The sequence below is a fragment of the Alligator mississippiensis genome, chromosome 3 (assembly GCF_030867095.1).
Source record: "Alligator mississippiensis isolate rAllMis1 chromosome 3, rAllMis1, whole genome shotgun sequence".
Taxonomy (NCBI): domain Eukaryota; kingdom Metazoa; phylum Chordata; order Crocodylia; family Alligatoridae; genus Alligator; species Alligator mississippiensis.
The window spans coordinates 28,381,547-28,397,512 of NC_081826.1; the positions used below are offsets into that span (position 1 = coordinate 28,381,547).

Consider the following 15,966-nt stretch of genomic DNA (forward strand, 5'->3'; position numbering starts at 1 on the left):
TATATTCAAGTAAATAGAGCATGGTTCTGGAAACATAAGTGAGTGTATATGTATAGGTTTGTTTGTTTTTTCTGATCATTGCATTCTACAGTGTTGTTTTTTCTTTTGCTGTTTGTTATGTGTTCCCCGCATTTGTATATAGCGGTGTGGTATATACTGGTGTGGAGTCTGATTTCCATCTGTAAATTTCTTCTTCATTTGACAATAAAGAACTTAAGATATTTTATTTAGCTATTTAAATAATACATTTAAATTTATTTAAATTATTTAATTTAAGGGATATCATAAACCCTTTATAATGAAGGCAAGGAGTATATTTAATCTTAGTATTTGAATTACATACTTCTATTACTCCATTCAATTCTGAGAAGTTTTTTACCCCTACATTTAACATGTGCGGGGGGGCGGGATGCCCCTTGTCATAGAAACATGTACAAATGCAAGGAGGGGTCGGGGGGAAGCAGGCAGCTACTGTGGCTCCAGTTTCAGCCCTTACCTGGGGCTGGGGTCATAGCCACAGTTGCTGCCTTGCCCCCAGGCTCTGAACCCTTCCATCTCCCTCTGCAGCATCTTTCCCCTGTCTTCCCACCTTCACACAGCTTCTGCTCCCCAGCCTGTCCCTCTCCTTCTCCCCCACCCTCTCTTTATCCATGCTCCATGACAGCAAGCTCCATCCACACTGCTGCCTGGGGCACTGAGCATAGTCTCAGGCCAGCCCAAAGCTGCAGCCTGCATGGGGCTGGGCTGGGCCCATGCTCCATGCACTAGACTAGAATGGGGCTGGAACCTGCTGGCTTAGAGCAATGGAAAGGGTGGGGATCACAGGCCAGTGTGGGGAGGTGGGAGAAGAGGCTGGGGGAGGAGAGAAGAGCAGAGGCTAGTGGGAAAAGGGAGCATAATGGAGAGCGGGGAGCAGAGACTGGGGGAGGCACAAAACAGGGAGCAGAAGCAAAGAGGGAAGGCAGGGGCCTAAGGCTGTGGGGGGCAGACAGGGAGCAGAGGTGGCAGGTATAAGGAGGGGTAAGCTACTGAACTCCCCACTCCACCTGCTACTGCATTGCCTGCCCCCCTCCAATTAATTTAAGATGATGCTCCAATAATTTGATTCTATACAGAGAAAGTTATAACAATTTATAATTTTCTATATGTAGAATCTAATTATTGGGGGATTGTCTTAAATTTGAATAAATATGGTACTTGTGTCAAGAATCCTTGCTCCTACATATTAAATCTAATACTGAAAGATGGTATCTTTCCTGATATCTCTCCTTATATCTCCTTGTATCTTTTTATACTGGTCTGGACATCATCTATGAGATTGCTTCCATTCAAAATATATTATTTATATTAGCTAAGTATGGAATTAATACTTACAATTCTTTTTTAAATTACTCTTTATTAGTGGGCAACTTTCAAACATTTAACTTTGAAGACAAGGAAATATTTGCTTTCATTTATCTTACTTTATAAGAACTCCCATATATAATTCAATTTCTTTCTTTAAAAGATTGCAGATTCATATACAATATGACTCTGTGTCTCTCTTTTACACTTTTTTTGAAATATAAGGCTTGATTTCATTTATGCTGACTTTCTAATAACTGTCTGAATTTCAGGATGGAAACTTGAAATGCTTCAATTTTTCAAGTCAATACTTTATCCATCTCTCTGTATAACATTCACCACCATTATATCTTTGTGCATGATCTGAAGTGTATTTCCAAACTTCATAAGTAGAATGGGCCATGAAAACTAGCTGTTCTGAGTATTTGCATAACAAAAGCTCTGATTCTTTCATCTAGCCCCACAGCTTAACAAGGATGTATTTTAAGGAAGACATCCAATGTTGATCCAAATCAGTACAAATATAAATCTTATTTAAAAAAAAAAAATGTTTTCCAAACTCTTAGGCTATATTGCCTAACAAGATAGGAACTATTTGTCCCTTCTTAAATGAAATGGGAGGTGAAAATACAAAAAAAACATACTAATGTGTTTATTATCTATCAGTAAATGCCACTCTCAGTGAAGAGGACAACAAAACCTCCATGAAAAGTCATGTTATTGTCAGTCAGAGTTGACATCAATTGTGAAAATGAGGGTAGTGTAATCGTATTTGCTTGGGCCCATAGGCGACTGGTAGGGGGTGCATGGGGGTTCATGTGCCCCCCCTGACAGGGCCGGGACCCCCCTGATGGCCAACACTGATTCTGTCGGTAGGGCTGGTGCCTTCCCTGACAAGGCCACCTCCATCAGCAGCTTCTGTGGGTTCTCCCCCAGATTCAGGAAGCACCAGCCACTCATAGTTTCTTATTTGGTAGGGTTGGAAGGGACCTAAACAGATCATCTAGTCCGACCCTCTGCCCTGGGCAGGAAAGGATGCTGGGGTCAAAAGACCCCAGCTAGGTGGGGTCCTTTTGAAGACCCCCAGGGTAGGGGCAAGCAGCACGTCCCTTGGAAGTTGGTTCCAGCTCCTAGCTGCCCTGACTGTGAAATAGTGCCTCCTGATATCTAGCCTGAATCTACTCTGTCAACTTATGGCCGTTGTTCCTTGTTACCCCCAGGTAGTGCTTGGGGGAGCACGGACTCTCTCATTGCCTCCTGGTCTCTCTTGGCAAGTTTATAGCTGGCCACCAGATCCCATCTCAGCCTTCTTTTGTGGAGACTAAACAGGTTCAGGTCCCATAGCTTCTCCTCGTAGGGCCTACCCTGCTGCCCCCTAATCATGCGAGTGGCCCTCCTCTGGACTATCTCAATGCTGTCCACATCCCTCCTGAAGTCTGGTGCCCAGAACTGGACACAGTACTCAAACTGCAGTCTGACCAATGTCACATAGAGGGAGAGGATCACCTCCTTGGACCTGCTCATGATGCATCTATGGATACATGAGAAAGGGCAGTTAGCCTTCCTGACCACGTCCCTACATTGGCAACCCATGCTCATCTTGGACTCAATAACGATTCCAAAATCCTTCTCTGCCTCTGTGTTGACGAGAAGGGAATTCCCCAACCTGAAGGTATGCTGCTGGTTCTTCCTTCCCAGGTGCAACACCTTGCACTTGTCCATATTGAAATCCATCCTAGTCTCATCTGTCCACCTCTGTAACCTGTCAAGATCTAGTTATAGCCTGTCCCTCTCTTCTAGCATGCTCACTTCTCCCCACATCTTAGTGTCATCTGCAAACGAGAACAAGGTACTTTTCACCTCCTTGTCCAAATCACACAAGAAGATATTGAACATTGTGGGCCTGAGGACCGAGCCCTGGGGAACCCCACTGCCCCCATCTTTCCAGGTCGAAAATGACCTGTACACCACCACTCTCTGGGTGTGGCCCTCCAGCCAATCTGCAACCCATCTGACTGTGTAGGTGTCGACACCACAGATGCCTAATTTTTTAATGAGGATGGGGTGAGAGACAGTGTCAAAGGTCTTTCTAAAGTCCAGGAAGACTACGTCCACTGCAACACCTGCATCCAAGGCTTTTGTGACCTGGTCATAGAAGGCCACCCGGTTGGTCTGACAGGACCTGCCTATAATGAACCTATGTTGATTGCCCCTAAGCATAAACTCCCCTGCTGGCCCCTCCCAGATGTGCTCCTGGATAATTTTCTCAAGGAGCTACCCCAGGACCAAGGTAAGACTAACGGGCCTATAGTTTCCTGGGTCTTCTTTCCCCCTTTTTTGAAAATAGGGACCACATTGGCCCTTTCCCAGTCATCAGGCACCTCACCAGAGCACCATGAGTGCTCATAAAGCTGTGCCAGGCGTCCCACAATGACCTCTGCCAGTTCCCTAAGCACTCTGGGGTGGTGATCTTCAGGACCTGCTGATTTGAACACATCTAGTCCCTTCAGAAGTTCCCTGACTAGGTCCTCACTGATCCAGGGCTTGGCTGCGCCTTCCCTGGGTTCATCCAGAATCCCAGTGGGGGGGCGGGGGATTTCCCTGTCCCTGCTCAGAAAAATGGAAGCAAATAATCTGTTAAAGAGATTATCTTTGTCATCTGGTGCTACCACCAGATTACCAAGCATGTCCTGCAGAGGCCCAACATTATTTGGCACTTTCTTTTTACCCACTATGCATTTAAAAAAGGACTTCTTGTTATCTTTGATCCCGGTCACTAGTCCCAATTCCATCTCTGCCTTAGCCTTCCTAATAGCCCCCTACAATCTTGAGCCAAGAGGTATAATCCTCCTTGGTGATGGCCCCTCCCTTCCATTGGGTGTACGTCTCCTTTTTGGCTTTGAGGTGTTCGTAGATGCTTTTGGTGAGCCAGGGGGGCTTTTGAGCACTCTTGCCCCTTTGATCCGCATGGGGATTGTCACACTTTGAGCTTGAAGGATCGTTTCCTTAAGGAACGACCACTCTTCTTGGACTCCCAAATTCCCCACCACTCCCCCCTGGGACCTCAGTGCCTCATGCTTGGGCCTGCCATTATTTGTTTGTGTATGGCCTTTTTTTTTTTTTTTTTTTGGAGGGGAGGGCTTTTTCCAAAAAAAAAAAAAAATAAATAGAGGTAAAAGAAAAGATAATATAACCCAGTGATTTCTTTTCTAGTCTGTTGAAGTAGAACTTTAAAAGGGAATTAATTTGGGTAAGTTAGAGGATTTGCAGATGAACCCAGTAAGGCTATGCAGCACATGATGAATGTATGGAAGAAATGGATCTATGGAAGAAATTATATAAGTGATTCTATGACAAACTGGTCACCAAGGATGGAGAGACTGGAGGAGAGAAGGCAGGCAGGACAAGACAATATTGGTTGGATAAGCAAAGACAGAAGCGACTCTATCAGGTTTGAAGACAGTCACAAGAGGCTTTACTTTATATGACAGTAGATGATTGGTTAAGGGATTCAAGGTGGACAGTCAATTAAATTTGTAGGCTAAAAATATGGCTTTAGCAAGTATATTTTTATGGATGGGTGGGTGAGGTGCTGTATGTGTGGCGGGCTTGCCTATCTTTCCTCAGGCTTACAGAATTGCCAAAGCGATTGGTGGGGCAAACCCACCAATCAGAGACCAGCAGGGAAGGAGCCTCAGGAGAATTCCACCCCCTCCCTATATTGAGGTGAGGCAAGGAGAAGACCTAATTGAAGACTGTGCTCCACCTCCTTCTGATTGGCCAGTCTTCAATCTTGAGGCAGAGCCCCAAAATGGTATATAAAGAGCTGCGTGCACTGCATGCAGAGAGAAATGATGAGGGACAGAGGAGAAAAAAGAAGCTGAGGCTGAGGAAAAGCTGGGGAAGAGCTACCCAAGGAGTGTTTCTAGTTGCCTCAAAGAGCCCAACGACTCCACCATCAGATGGGAGCAGCAGGCGCCCTCATCCCGAACCCCTCACCATGAGAGAGTGCAGTGAGTCGTTGCAGGCATCACTGCACAGAGGGTCCGAGAGGGACTGGGACCTTGGGAGCCGCTCAAAGTGGCTTGGGTCTCCAACCCCGGCACAAGGCTGGATGGTGCAGCCATTGCTGCATGGAGGGTCCAACAGAGACTGGGACCTTGGGAGCCACTCGAGGTGGCTTGGGTATCCAACCCCAGCACAAGACCAGCATTGGTGCAGGCAACACTGCACAGTAAGTCATTTTTGGGCTGAGGGCCCTTGGATAGGGTAGGGGGCAGTTCAAGCCCCATTCCCGACTTCTGGGCATAAGAGCCTGTGGGCAGCGCAGGCTCCACAGCACGGTGGGCCTGAACTGGAGCCCCAGCCCTGGCCACGTACAAGGTGGCCCAGGCCTGCAACCTGCTGAGAAGGCTGAGCCATCCAGTCATGTGTATGAGCAACGCACCCCACATGGGGACTGAGACAGAGCACCAGATGCAGGAGCCACTTGCCTAGCTGGGGACAAAACATTGGGAGCCCTTGCTGGAACCCTACTCATTGGGAAGTGTGAGTTCTTGGGCAAGGGGTTTCCCACTGGGGAGAGACAAAGTGGATAGCCCCATCAGAGGGGGTTTAGGCTAGAGAGAGAGAGACTTCTCTGGAGGAGGGTGGTATTTGAGATCACCATGCCTTACATTTTGGAGTGTTTATTAATTGTTTGCTGCGTCTTATATTTTGGTGTTTAGTAATTGGTTGTTGTGTTTTCTATTCTGGAGACTATATTAACTATTTATTGTGCTTTATATTTTGGGGGTGCTTACCCATCAATTGCTGGGACATATTTACCCTCTGAGGATCCATGGGTGAGGTTTCTCTCGTGGGTCTTGGGGGGTCTTATTTATCTTTATCACCCATCCAATTTATTTTATCCCCTCCCCTTTTATTCTGCGTCTGAATAAACCATGTATATAGTTAAGATATTGTGTCCAAGTCTTCCTCTATAGAGACACTGAAGAAAAGGAAGCTGCGAGCAAGCTTCACTTTCCATCTCCAGCACACATGCTCTGCTTACCATCCTCTTCTATTGGAAAGTGGGGTACACACTCTGGTACACCCAGGTTACATATGTATTTGACAAGTCAAAGAAAGGGTGTTGTAGCATTTGAGCTGAGATATTATGAAATCATTACATTATATAGGTAGATTACATCGCATGGGTACATTTAAGCACCTAAGCATGGGATTCAAAATAGTATGACGAGTAGGACAGGGTCAGGTGCCTAAATTAGCTAACAATAAGTGAAGATGTGCCTGAAATCCTACTTCTCTCCTGGATGTAGGCACCAATATGAAATGAGGATTCACAGCTCCAACCCCTCCTAGATTTTGATGTTTGTCATTACCTTGAAAAGGGACTAAAAAGTTTGCTCCGGTTTTTTTTGTTTGTTTGTTTTAAAGCACAGACGGTGCTGTGGGTGCTACTCATCCTTTTTTAATAGCCTAGTTATTGAGCAATCAGCCAGGTATGGGAAGATCTAGATTTAATGATTTCCATGGCCTGAGGGGTTAAAACTTACATTTCTCTCAAAAAGTGTCATAAACACATTGCTTGAGACAAGGCTGCAGGAAGAAAGACCAGAAGCAAGTCATTTCCTCTCCCAGGTTGCTACTGAGGGTCTTCTTACATGTTGTACTTTGAGCTGTTGAAATATTGATTGGTGTTAGTGCTAGCTCAAGGTTGGAGCAGTTGCACATTAAGGTTAAAAACCTTCTCTGGTTGTCCCCCACCTGCACAGCTGTGATTTGCCACAAGAGGGCTGGCAAGCAGAAGTCTGACTAGGAGCTGCAGCTGAATCACCACTACAGGGCTGGTGAGCCAGGGCAGGCTTCTGTCCCTGCTTTAGGTTGGGGTGTGTGAGAGCTGGGTTGTTGGGAGAGGGCAGAAACATGAAGGTGGGAAGTAGAGAGTTAATGGAATATATCGGTGGCTAATGAAATGGGAGGTGGAAAAGAAATGGGAATGGGTGGTAAATTAAGAAAATCAGCCACTGAAGGATAAAATAAAGTTAAAAAAGAATTTTAAAAGAAATAAAGAGGAAGTAAATTAAAGAAGCTCTCATGTTTTAATAAATTGGGATTTGGGATTGGAGTGTGGGGTTGCTGGTTGTGCTTCACAGGGTGGCTGGGAGGTGGAAACACTGAGGGAAGGTGCTTTTAGGGGAAGCTACTGCTCCTGCCCCAGGAAGGAAGCCCCAGCTCATGGGGACTGTAGCTGGACCCCCGCCTTGTTCACCCCCCCACACTAACATCACTATGCTACAGGATCAGTTTCTCTCTTGCTTGTTCTTGCTCTGTCCCCATGTATTGATCATTCTTGACTGCTAAGTAGCACAGATTCATCAGGATCTGTGGAAAGTGACCCCATGCACATTTAGTCTGGAGATGTGGGGTTTTAATCCTCTTCAAGCTGAAAAGGACAGTGATTTTCGTTCTCCAGTTTTCTGTTGCTTTTTTGTTTTTTTTAATGCAAAGGGCTATGGTTGCTGTGCTTTGTGCTGAGTATGATGCTGTCAGCATACATTAAATGTGTTAAGAGCATGTTTAGCAGATCGTACCATTCTAAGCATTTAGGCACATTGGGTGCATCTACATGTGCCATTAAGGTGATGTGATAAACCTTGATACTGTTCACGCAAGAGTCAGCTACTCCTGGGCACAGCATCAACACATTTTCCCCCTGGACTGCAGCAGTTTGAGCAGGGGCAGAGCAGACCTGGGCTGGCAGGAGGCCTGGAGTCAGCCCCAGGCACTGGGTGGTGGCATCAGGTGGCAGAGGAGCTGGTTGGGGCACAAGGGAGCTAAAGTACAGAACTAGGAGGTAGGCAGCCCCCACACTTCAGCACCCTCATGCCCCAACCAGCCTCTGTCACCATCTACACATGTGTTTTGATGAAGTTAAGTACTCCGCCCTAAGATAGTACTGTCCCCAACAGTACCATCTTCTGGAGGAGTTAATTTAATGTGCTCTAATACCAGTGCATATGTAGATGATGACACTTTACTATGGAGCTAATTAGTCAGCTCCACAGTAAAGCACATGTGTAGATGCACCCACTGACTGCTACATTGTGCATTTCATCTGGGCTTCAGTATGAAATAGGCAGCAACATATTCAGTTCTGTCCGGATAGTAGAGCATGTTCATTGGTAGCATTCTAGGTACTCAGGGATTTTTTCCTGGTGAAAACTTAGGGGTCTATGGCTTTCAGGTACCTGAGATGTCACCCTCGAACCCAGCCACTTAAAGTTCACCTAACTCCAAAGCGCTAAGTGCTTCTGTGGATATAGGCTTAGTGATTTTTCTAGGGTGATGCTGAGATTCTGTTGCTTAGCAAGAAAAAGAATGTGAGCTCCCAGATCCCACACTGACACCAAAACTATCGGATCATCTTTCTCTTGAAGGAAACAGAAACGACAGGAATGAAGCCAGACTGTGAGTGCTAGCAGAGAATGGTGGTGCTTAGTAGTAAAGAAGTGGGGAATTGGTGATGGTTTGAGAGGAGAGAGGCAGAACTCCCTTTTGGATTATTCCTTATCCCAGACTGACAACAAGAGATCCCAGAGATATCAGAGACAGTCTGAAGTGTGTGATTGGATGGAAAGAAATGGCGAAGTGGAAGAGTGAGATTTTTGTGAGTCATCTTGACAAAAATGGTTCTTCCATGTAATGAGAGGACCTACCATAAGAAGCATTGAAAGAACAATCAAAAAGTTACGAGAGTAAACCAGGAACAAACGGTATCTTGAAAGCTACTGAGAATCTGATGACAAGGAAGAGAGAATAACTGATTATACTAAAACCCAGAGATACTTCCAAGAGGATAAGACTGAAGGGCTGTAGAGAGTGTATATTTAAAAAAGGGTCTCTCTGAGAGTCGTAACCTATCATGTAAGTTTGAAGGCATGAAGGTCGTTATGTCTAATGCTTTATTTTCCTGCACCTATGAAGATTGGAATAAACAAGATGTATAGGGGCCTCTGCCTTAAGAGCAGTGGGACAGCAATTTAAGCAGTTAAGTGGGTATGATCAGAATAACTATCTATCAACTGGAGTTGATATTTTCATAGTTTTCTTGGATACAAATAATGAGTTGATTTATTTTTGTTTAGATTTCTATGTTGAGAAGTGCGTAGAACCAGCATTTCCTTTGGGGAAACATATGTAAAATATACACAACTGCATCAATTAAAAAAAGCTGGGTGACAAATAATTACCAGTAGCTATCATGTAATCTCAGAATCCTGTAGCCATTTGTGAAAGTTTTGGAAAAAGTATATTCCCATAATGATATTTATGTGAACTTAATGATTAAGGTTCTTATTAAATAGTGTTCAAGCAGTTTAAAAATGTTTTGTACTCTTGTTTTGTGTCTAGAAAAGTGCTTTCAGAGTAGTAGAGCTTGGATTTTTAAGTATATAACATATCTTATCATCAAAAATGTCCAGATGTCAGAAATTACTGTTAATCAATGTGTAATTAGTAGATGACAGAATATGGTATCTTAAACAGATTGTTTACCCAAATAATCTTTTCACATCCAGCCTTTATTTATGAAATTCACTTAATCAAAGGATCTGGTTAACCAATATTTTTGTCTTTTCTTTTTTTTTTTTAATTTCGTATGTGGTTATGGTTCCTTAACCTCCATTTTTAATTGGGCTTTTTGTTAAGCTTAATGCTAAAAGTATCTTGGAATGCTGATGGACTGTGGAAATTTCCTTGCTGGATGTATTGAAAGCTGAAGTACCTAAAACCCTGATTTTATGAAAAAGTGTGTATTTTCCATTAATTCCTTGAAAAAAAACAGCCCATATATTCATTGTAATAGTTCATGGTCACAGAATACCTTTTTCTAAATAGAAGAAACTTTTGTTTCACAGTATGTTTTTTTTTGGAATTTAGAGTATTCTGAAATGATTGTAAACTACAGTTATGGTGATAGTGATGATTTATCACACAGATATATTAGTTTCTAGTAGTTCAGAAGCTATATAAGACTTACAGAATAATTGTATAGTAATTAACAAAATATGCATAGCATTAAAGTCTTCGAGTTTGGTTTTAGTGAAATGGAGATTGTTGGCCATGATCGTTGTTATTCCACAATCTTGTTTTCATAGACTCATAGGTAAGTACAGTTGGATGGGACCTCTAGAGGTCACGTAGTCCAACCCCCTGCATGTGGCAGGATCCAAACCTAACCAAACCATCCTATACAAATCTACTGTCTAACCTATTAGCACAACTACCTTTACCCTGACACAACTACAAGCCTACACCCTACCTGTCACAGGTAAACCCGGAGGACAACAGTGGCCAAAATCCTGCTGCAAGGATGGTTAAAATACACTTGAGAGATTTTAGGAAGAGGGTAATACCCTCCACTAGAAAAGAAGGCAGCCCCTCTCCCCCCACCCAAACTATATCTAATTATGCACTCATCAGGTATAGGTAGGAGGCATTTTGTTGTAGCTGTCATCTAAATGCTAGTGTATAGTCTCCATTGCTGGTAGAGATTTATTGCTGACATTTCTGATTACTGCTCATTAGGAGTCATGTAGGTAAATTCTCCACAGAGATGCAGAGCATAGCTCACAATATTTCTCAGTCACATTTTAAATTCCTGTGAGCATGATAGGTTTGATTTTGTTTCATTTGGTTTTAGTATAAATAGATACTTACAAATGCCAGCACTGAATATATTTTCCACTGATAACATTAAACTTACTTAGAATTGGGGATAAATAATTATTTATTCAACTTGTACAGTTTAGAGTTTAGTTTCACTGTGTAATAATTCAGACATAAGGCATAGCACAGACTTTAATCAGGTGAACATGTAATATTTCTTAAAATTTACTTGGTGAAGATTTGAAGAATTAAGTATAGCAACTACTGTTAACCAAATTATAGTTTAACTGCTCTCATAGCTGAATTGAATGCAAGAGCTTCTATGTTTTAAAATGAACCAAACTCGGAATTAGTTTTGTTAAATGTTATTAAAATATATTATTTTACTTATTCGTTTGTTTATTTTACATGCTAGGGATAGTTGCCAAAGTTCAATGTGGGGAAAGCTAATCTTGAAGAAAATACTTTCATTTTTTATTCCAATTTACATCCTTCCAACTTAGAGAAGCAGTTATTCTATTTTTTTGTTTGTTTGTTTGTTTTTCTTTTTCCTGATTCCTTGATTTCATTGTGTTTTACCGATCTATTTGTACATCTCTTGGTGATACTTTGCAGAAGTTAGTTTAACATGCAAGTTGTGGAGGTGTGACATTATTGTACTATCCTGCCTATGTGACTAAGGCAGAAATGAATACACAGAAGAAGATTTTTTTTGATAGACTGTGGCCAACATTACAGTTTTGGCAGAGGTAGAGTAAACACGGATGTTTAAAAACATTGAGCTGAAATGGCAGTCTTACCCACTTCTATTGTCATGTAAAACAATATCTGACATATTTTAATTTGTGCAGTTAAAAATCAACATAATTAAGGCAACTTCATTCAAGGGGGGTAAACAGCATTTCCAAAAAGAGCATTCTATGTCAGTTTACAATAGACTCCTATGTAGAGATGTCGTCCCTCTTAATTGATATGTATGGAATTATTTGGTAACCCAAGTACATTTTTTTAATTATACGAGTCAAATTTGTTTTACAGATATACGATGGAAGAGACAATACTGCTCACCTGCTGGGCGCATTTACTGGAGCATCACTGAGAGGACTGACACTAAGTAGTACTTCAAATCATCTGTGGTTGGAATTTAATTCAGACACGGAGGGAACTGATGAAGGTTTTCAGCTTGTTTACACCAGTGAGTATTTGAGAAAACTCAAACAATAGATTTAGAGTGTTAGGATGAAATAAACATTATTCACAGGAGATAAATGCAGTCTAAAAGCTAACTGATGATACAATCTGTAGAATGTTACCACCAACTCACCCATATGTCAAAATAATCCAGTTTCAACCTTCTGCACTAAACAAACAACATTTATTGTATTGGAACAGTAGCTTCGATGCTACTTAGAAGGTCTCTCTCATTTCTCTTATTTGTAGTTTGATATTTGAACTGCTTTCATTTGCTAGAGGGCTATCTTTAAAAACAAATCTAGCTGCTGGAAATGGGCAAGAAAAATAATTTTCTCTGCAGTAAACCAGGAAAACTTAGGGTGTGATACAGAGAGACACCTTGTATACCTAAAACAGGTTAGTTGGAGTTTAGACACCTAAATCCAAAAAAAGCAATCCAGAAAATCCCACTCTATCAGTTGAAAAAACATACTTATTTTGGGTATCTGAATTTATAATGCATGCAAACGTGTATGTTACTACATTGAATTTAGTAACAAGCAATTGCCAAATGTATGGTGCTTTCAGAGATTTGGTAATGAATATTGACAGGAAGCTTGATTGCCATTTGCTACATTAAGTCTATGTAAGAATAATTTGTATTTCTCTGGCAAACAGATTTGTAAACAGCAGCTGCATTAAGAAGTGGTATGCAGCATATTCAGAGGTCAAAAAAAGGATTCAATTTTTAAAGGTTATATGCATATAACATTTAAAGATTTACAAACCTTGTTTGGTAACGTTAAAATATATGAAGATTTAAAAGCCCTGCTAATATAATTCATTAGATATAGATAAACGGTAGAATTTTAAGTGATTTTCAAGCAGACTTTGGCTTCTACACATCAAACAGAACTTTGGTTACTTAGTATCTGAATATGGAATTGTAGATTGGACTCACAAAAAACCATTGCTATAATATATACTTTGGTTGGTATATTTCAAAGGGGGACCATTTCCTTTAGATCAGTTTAAGAAAATACAAGAAAAGACAAAAAGACACACAGACCTCAAATGAGCAGGAAAAGGGAATGTAAAAGGAAAAGGTGCTGTGTTCACACAGAAAGGCAATCATTTTTAATTTCACTAATGTGTATTATAGTTTTAGTCCTTTAACTCCACTATTTTACTCCCAAAACAGGTTTTGAGCTTTCACATTGTGAGGATCCTGGTGTGCCACAATTTGGATACAAGATAAGTGACCAAGGCCATTTTGCTGGCAGCACCATCATCTATGGATGCAATCCAGGTTACACACTCCATGGAAGTAGCCTTCTAAAGTGTATGACAGGGGAGAGAAGGGCATGGGATTATCCTCTGCCATCCTGTATTGGTAGTAGATTCTTTTTTTTTTTCACTTTAATCTATCATGTAATTTAAAAACAAACTGATGGTCCTTAAGTTTGCCAGATGCTCGTTAAATGTGTGTGTCTGTAGTTTGGTGTACCTGTAAAATCCTGCTAATTATGTTCCATCTTGGCATTTGAACAATGTATGAGAGTGTTTCAGAAATTAACAACAATTTCAAAATAAATCCAGTTTGTGTTCAATGATCATTTACTGGATCACATCACTTCTCTACATAGTCGTAAACAATGAGCACTTTTGAAAATGTCACCAGCACCCCTACTCCCACACTGTGTAGTTTCTCACTTAATTGCAGGCATATAGTGTGGGCAATCATTTTGCCATTTGTTTCTGAAACACCCTCATATTTAGGCAGTAAGTGTTGTCCAAATAATGTTCCTCATATAGGCTAAATAATGTTCCTCATACAGACAGACAAAAAGCCCAACACTGAATCAGTTCAATCTTTGGAGGTTAGTCTAAGCTTCATAGATTGAACTAATGAGCAAGTGAACAGACATTTAGTTTTAATTCTGGAAATGCAGCCACATGTCTGCAGTCGCTGGGCTAGAAGCCGAGGGTCACTAGAGCATGCTTCCTTAATTGCCTGGAGCAGACAGCTGGGGCCAAGTCTAATCCACCCGCTGTGTGAGGTGCAAAGCATCCTGGGATACTGGGGGACTGTGAATTAACTTGAATCTGGAGGGGATCTAGGATAAAAGTTCAATAAACTGATTTAACTTAAATCAGCTAAGTCTGATGCTACATCCATCCAGGTTTATCTTAAACTGGTTTCAACCATTTTGAAAGTGGTTTATGTGCACTGAACTTTCAGTTTCTGATCATTTATACTGGCTTATGTGTAGTTTCTGTCCCTAGCCATAAAGATAACTTAAGTGGGCAAAGCAAGCTTATAAAATGCTTTTTTTTTTTTTTCCTGTTTGTAATAGCAATATGTATTTTTAAACTGTAATTTTTATAATGATTAATTCAGAAAGCACTTTCCCCACCTACATAGTTGTTACAAAGTACAGGGCAAATTATTAAAAAAAAAAAAAACTAGGAATAAGGGGGAATAAATATTGTGTTTTTTCAACAAACTTTATGTAAAGGTACACTGCTATATGAGCAAAGTAGGGAAGTAGAGGCATAATACCCTTTGTGTTTCCTTCTTATTCTAGAGAGTTTTTATTTGTTACTGGGTGGCTGGGAACCAAAGGTTTTATTAGTTTTCCTTCCTCTTTACCATTTGAGTGGAGTAGGGCAGAGAGCTTCCTCCTACCCCTTGGGGTCTTTTTTCATGAAAAACTTTCAGTGGTGTGAAAAACAGTCTTTTCCTTGCTTGCAAGTGAGTAAAAATTCCAATTTTTCTTTGGATCTTAAAATTAGTGATCTATCCAGATAGTAAATATCCACTGGGTCAGCAAGTCCACCAGACTGAAGTCAAGTAGGTAAAGCCGTGGAATCTGGAAGAAGCAAATGCTATGTATACAGAGAAATGTGTGTAGCTGAATTTACAATGCGAGGCAGAAGATAAAAGCTCAGGAATAATTTGTAAATATTGGAACAAATTATACCAAAAGATGTAGCAAAAAAATTTGAAATTAAATTTTTAATTTCAGCAGGAACTAGTATAAAATGAGAAGTGTCTTACCTCAGTATGCTCATAAGTAACTGATTGTGATTCCAGATGGATTCTTCAAGCCAGATTACAGTTAATAGATTGCAAATAGAATTTTAGGAGGCATTTTGCCCCAAAATCCTGTATCTTACAAAAATGAAGTTTCCTTGAAAGGTTCAGATTTAATAACCTTGAAAACCTTGGTTTTCTTTCCACAAACTTCAAAAAGCACAGATGTAGTAAATAGCATGGCCTCTCTTCAAGAATGCCGCTTAGAATGGTTATTATAAGGGGTGATTTCTATTACAAAGGCCTCTGTATTGAGACCTAGCTTTATTCAATAATGACTAATGTAGAGTCAGGCAGAATAATCACATCAACAAATACAGATTGGGGAATGACTGGCTAGGCTGCAGTACTGTAGGGAAGGACCTTAGGGTTACAGTAAAAGATAAGATGAATTTGTGCCAGCAGTGTGCTCTTGTTGCAAAGAAAGCAACAGCATACTGGGCTGTATTAGCAGGAGTATTACTTGCAAATCAAAGGAAGTGATTCTTCTACTCTATTCAGTACTGGTAAGGCTCCAGATGGAGTTTTGCTTCCAGTTTGGGCCCCACACTTCAAGAAGGACATGAACTTTTTGGGAAGAATCCAGTGCAAAGCAACAAAAATGATTAAGGGCCTGAGAAGCAAGGCTTATGAGGAAAAACCAAAAAAAAACTAGGGCTATTTGGTCTTCAGAAGAGAAG

The 15,966-nt window shown here is 41.2% G+C and overlaps 1 protein-coding gene across 1 annotated transcript in view; it reads left to right on the forward strand.

Moving 5' to 3' along the window:
• CSMD3 (CUB and Sushi multiple domains 3) overlaps positions 1–15,966 on the forward strand; it is a 1,325,501-nt gene that overhangs the window by 922,638 nt on the left and 386,897 nt on the right. Inside the window, exons 24-25 of the mRNA XM_014603846.3 lie at positions 12,055–12,211; positions 13,391–13,582. Coding sequence (XP_014459332.1) covers positions 12,055–12,211; positions 13,391–13,582 — 349 coding nt within the window. The remainder of the gene's footprint in view (positions 1–12,054; positions 12,212–13,390; positions 13,583–15,966) is intronic.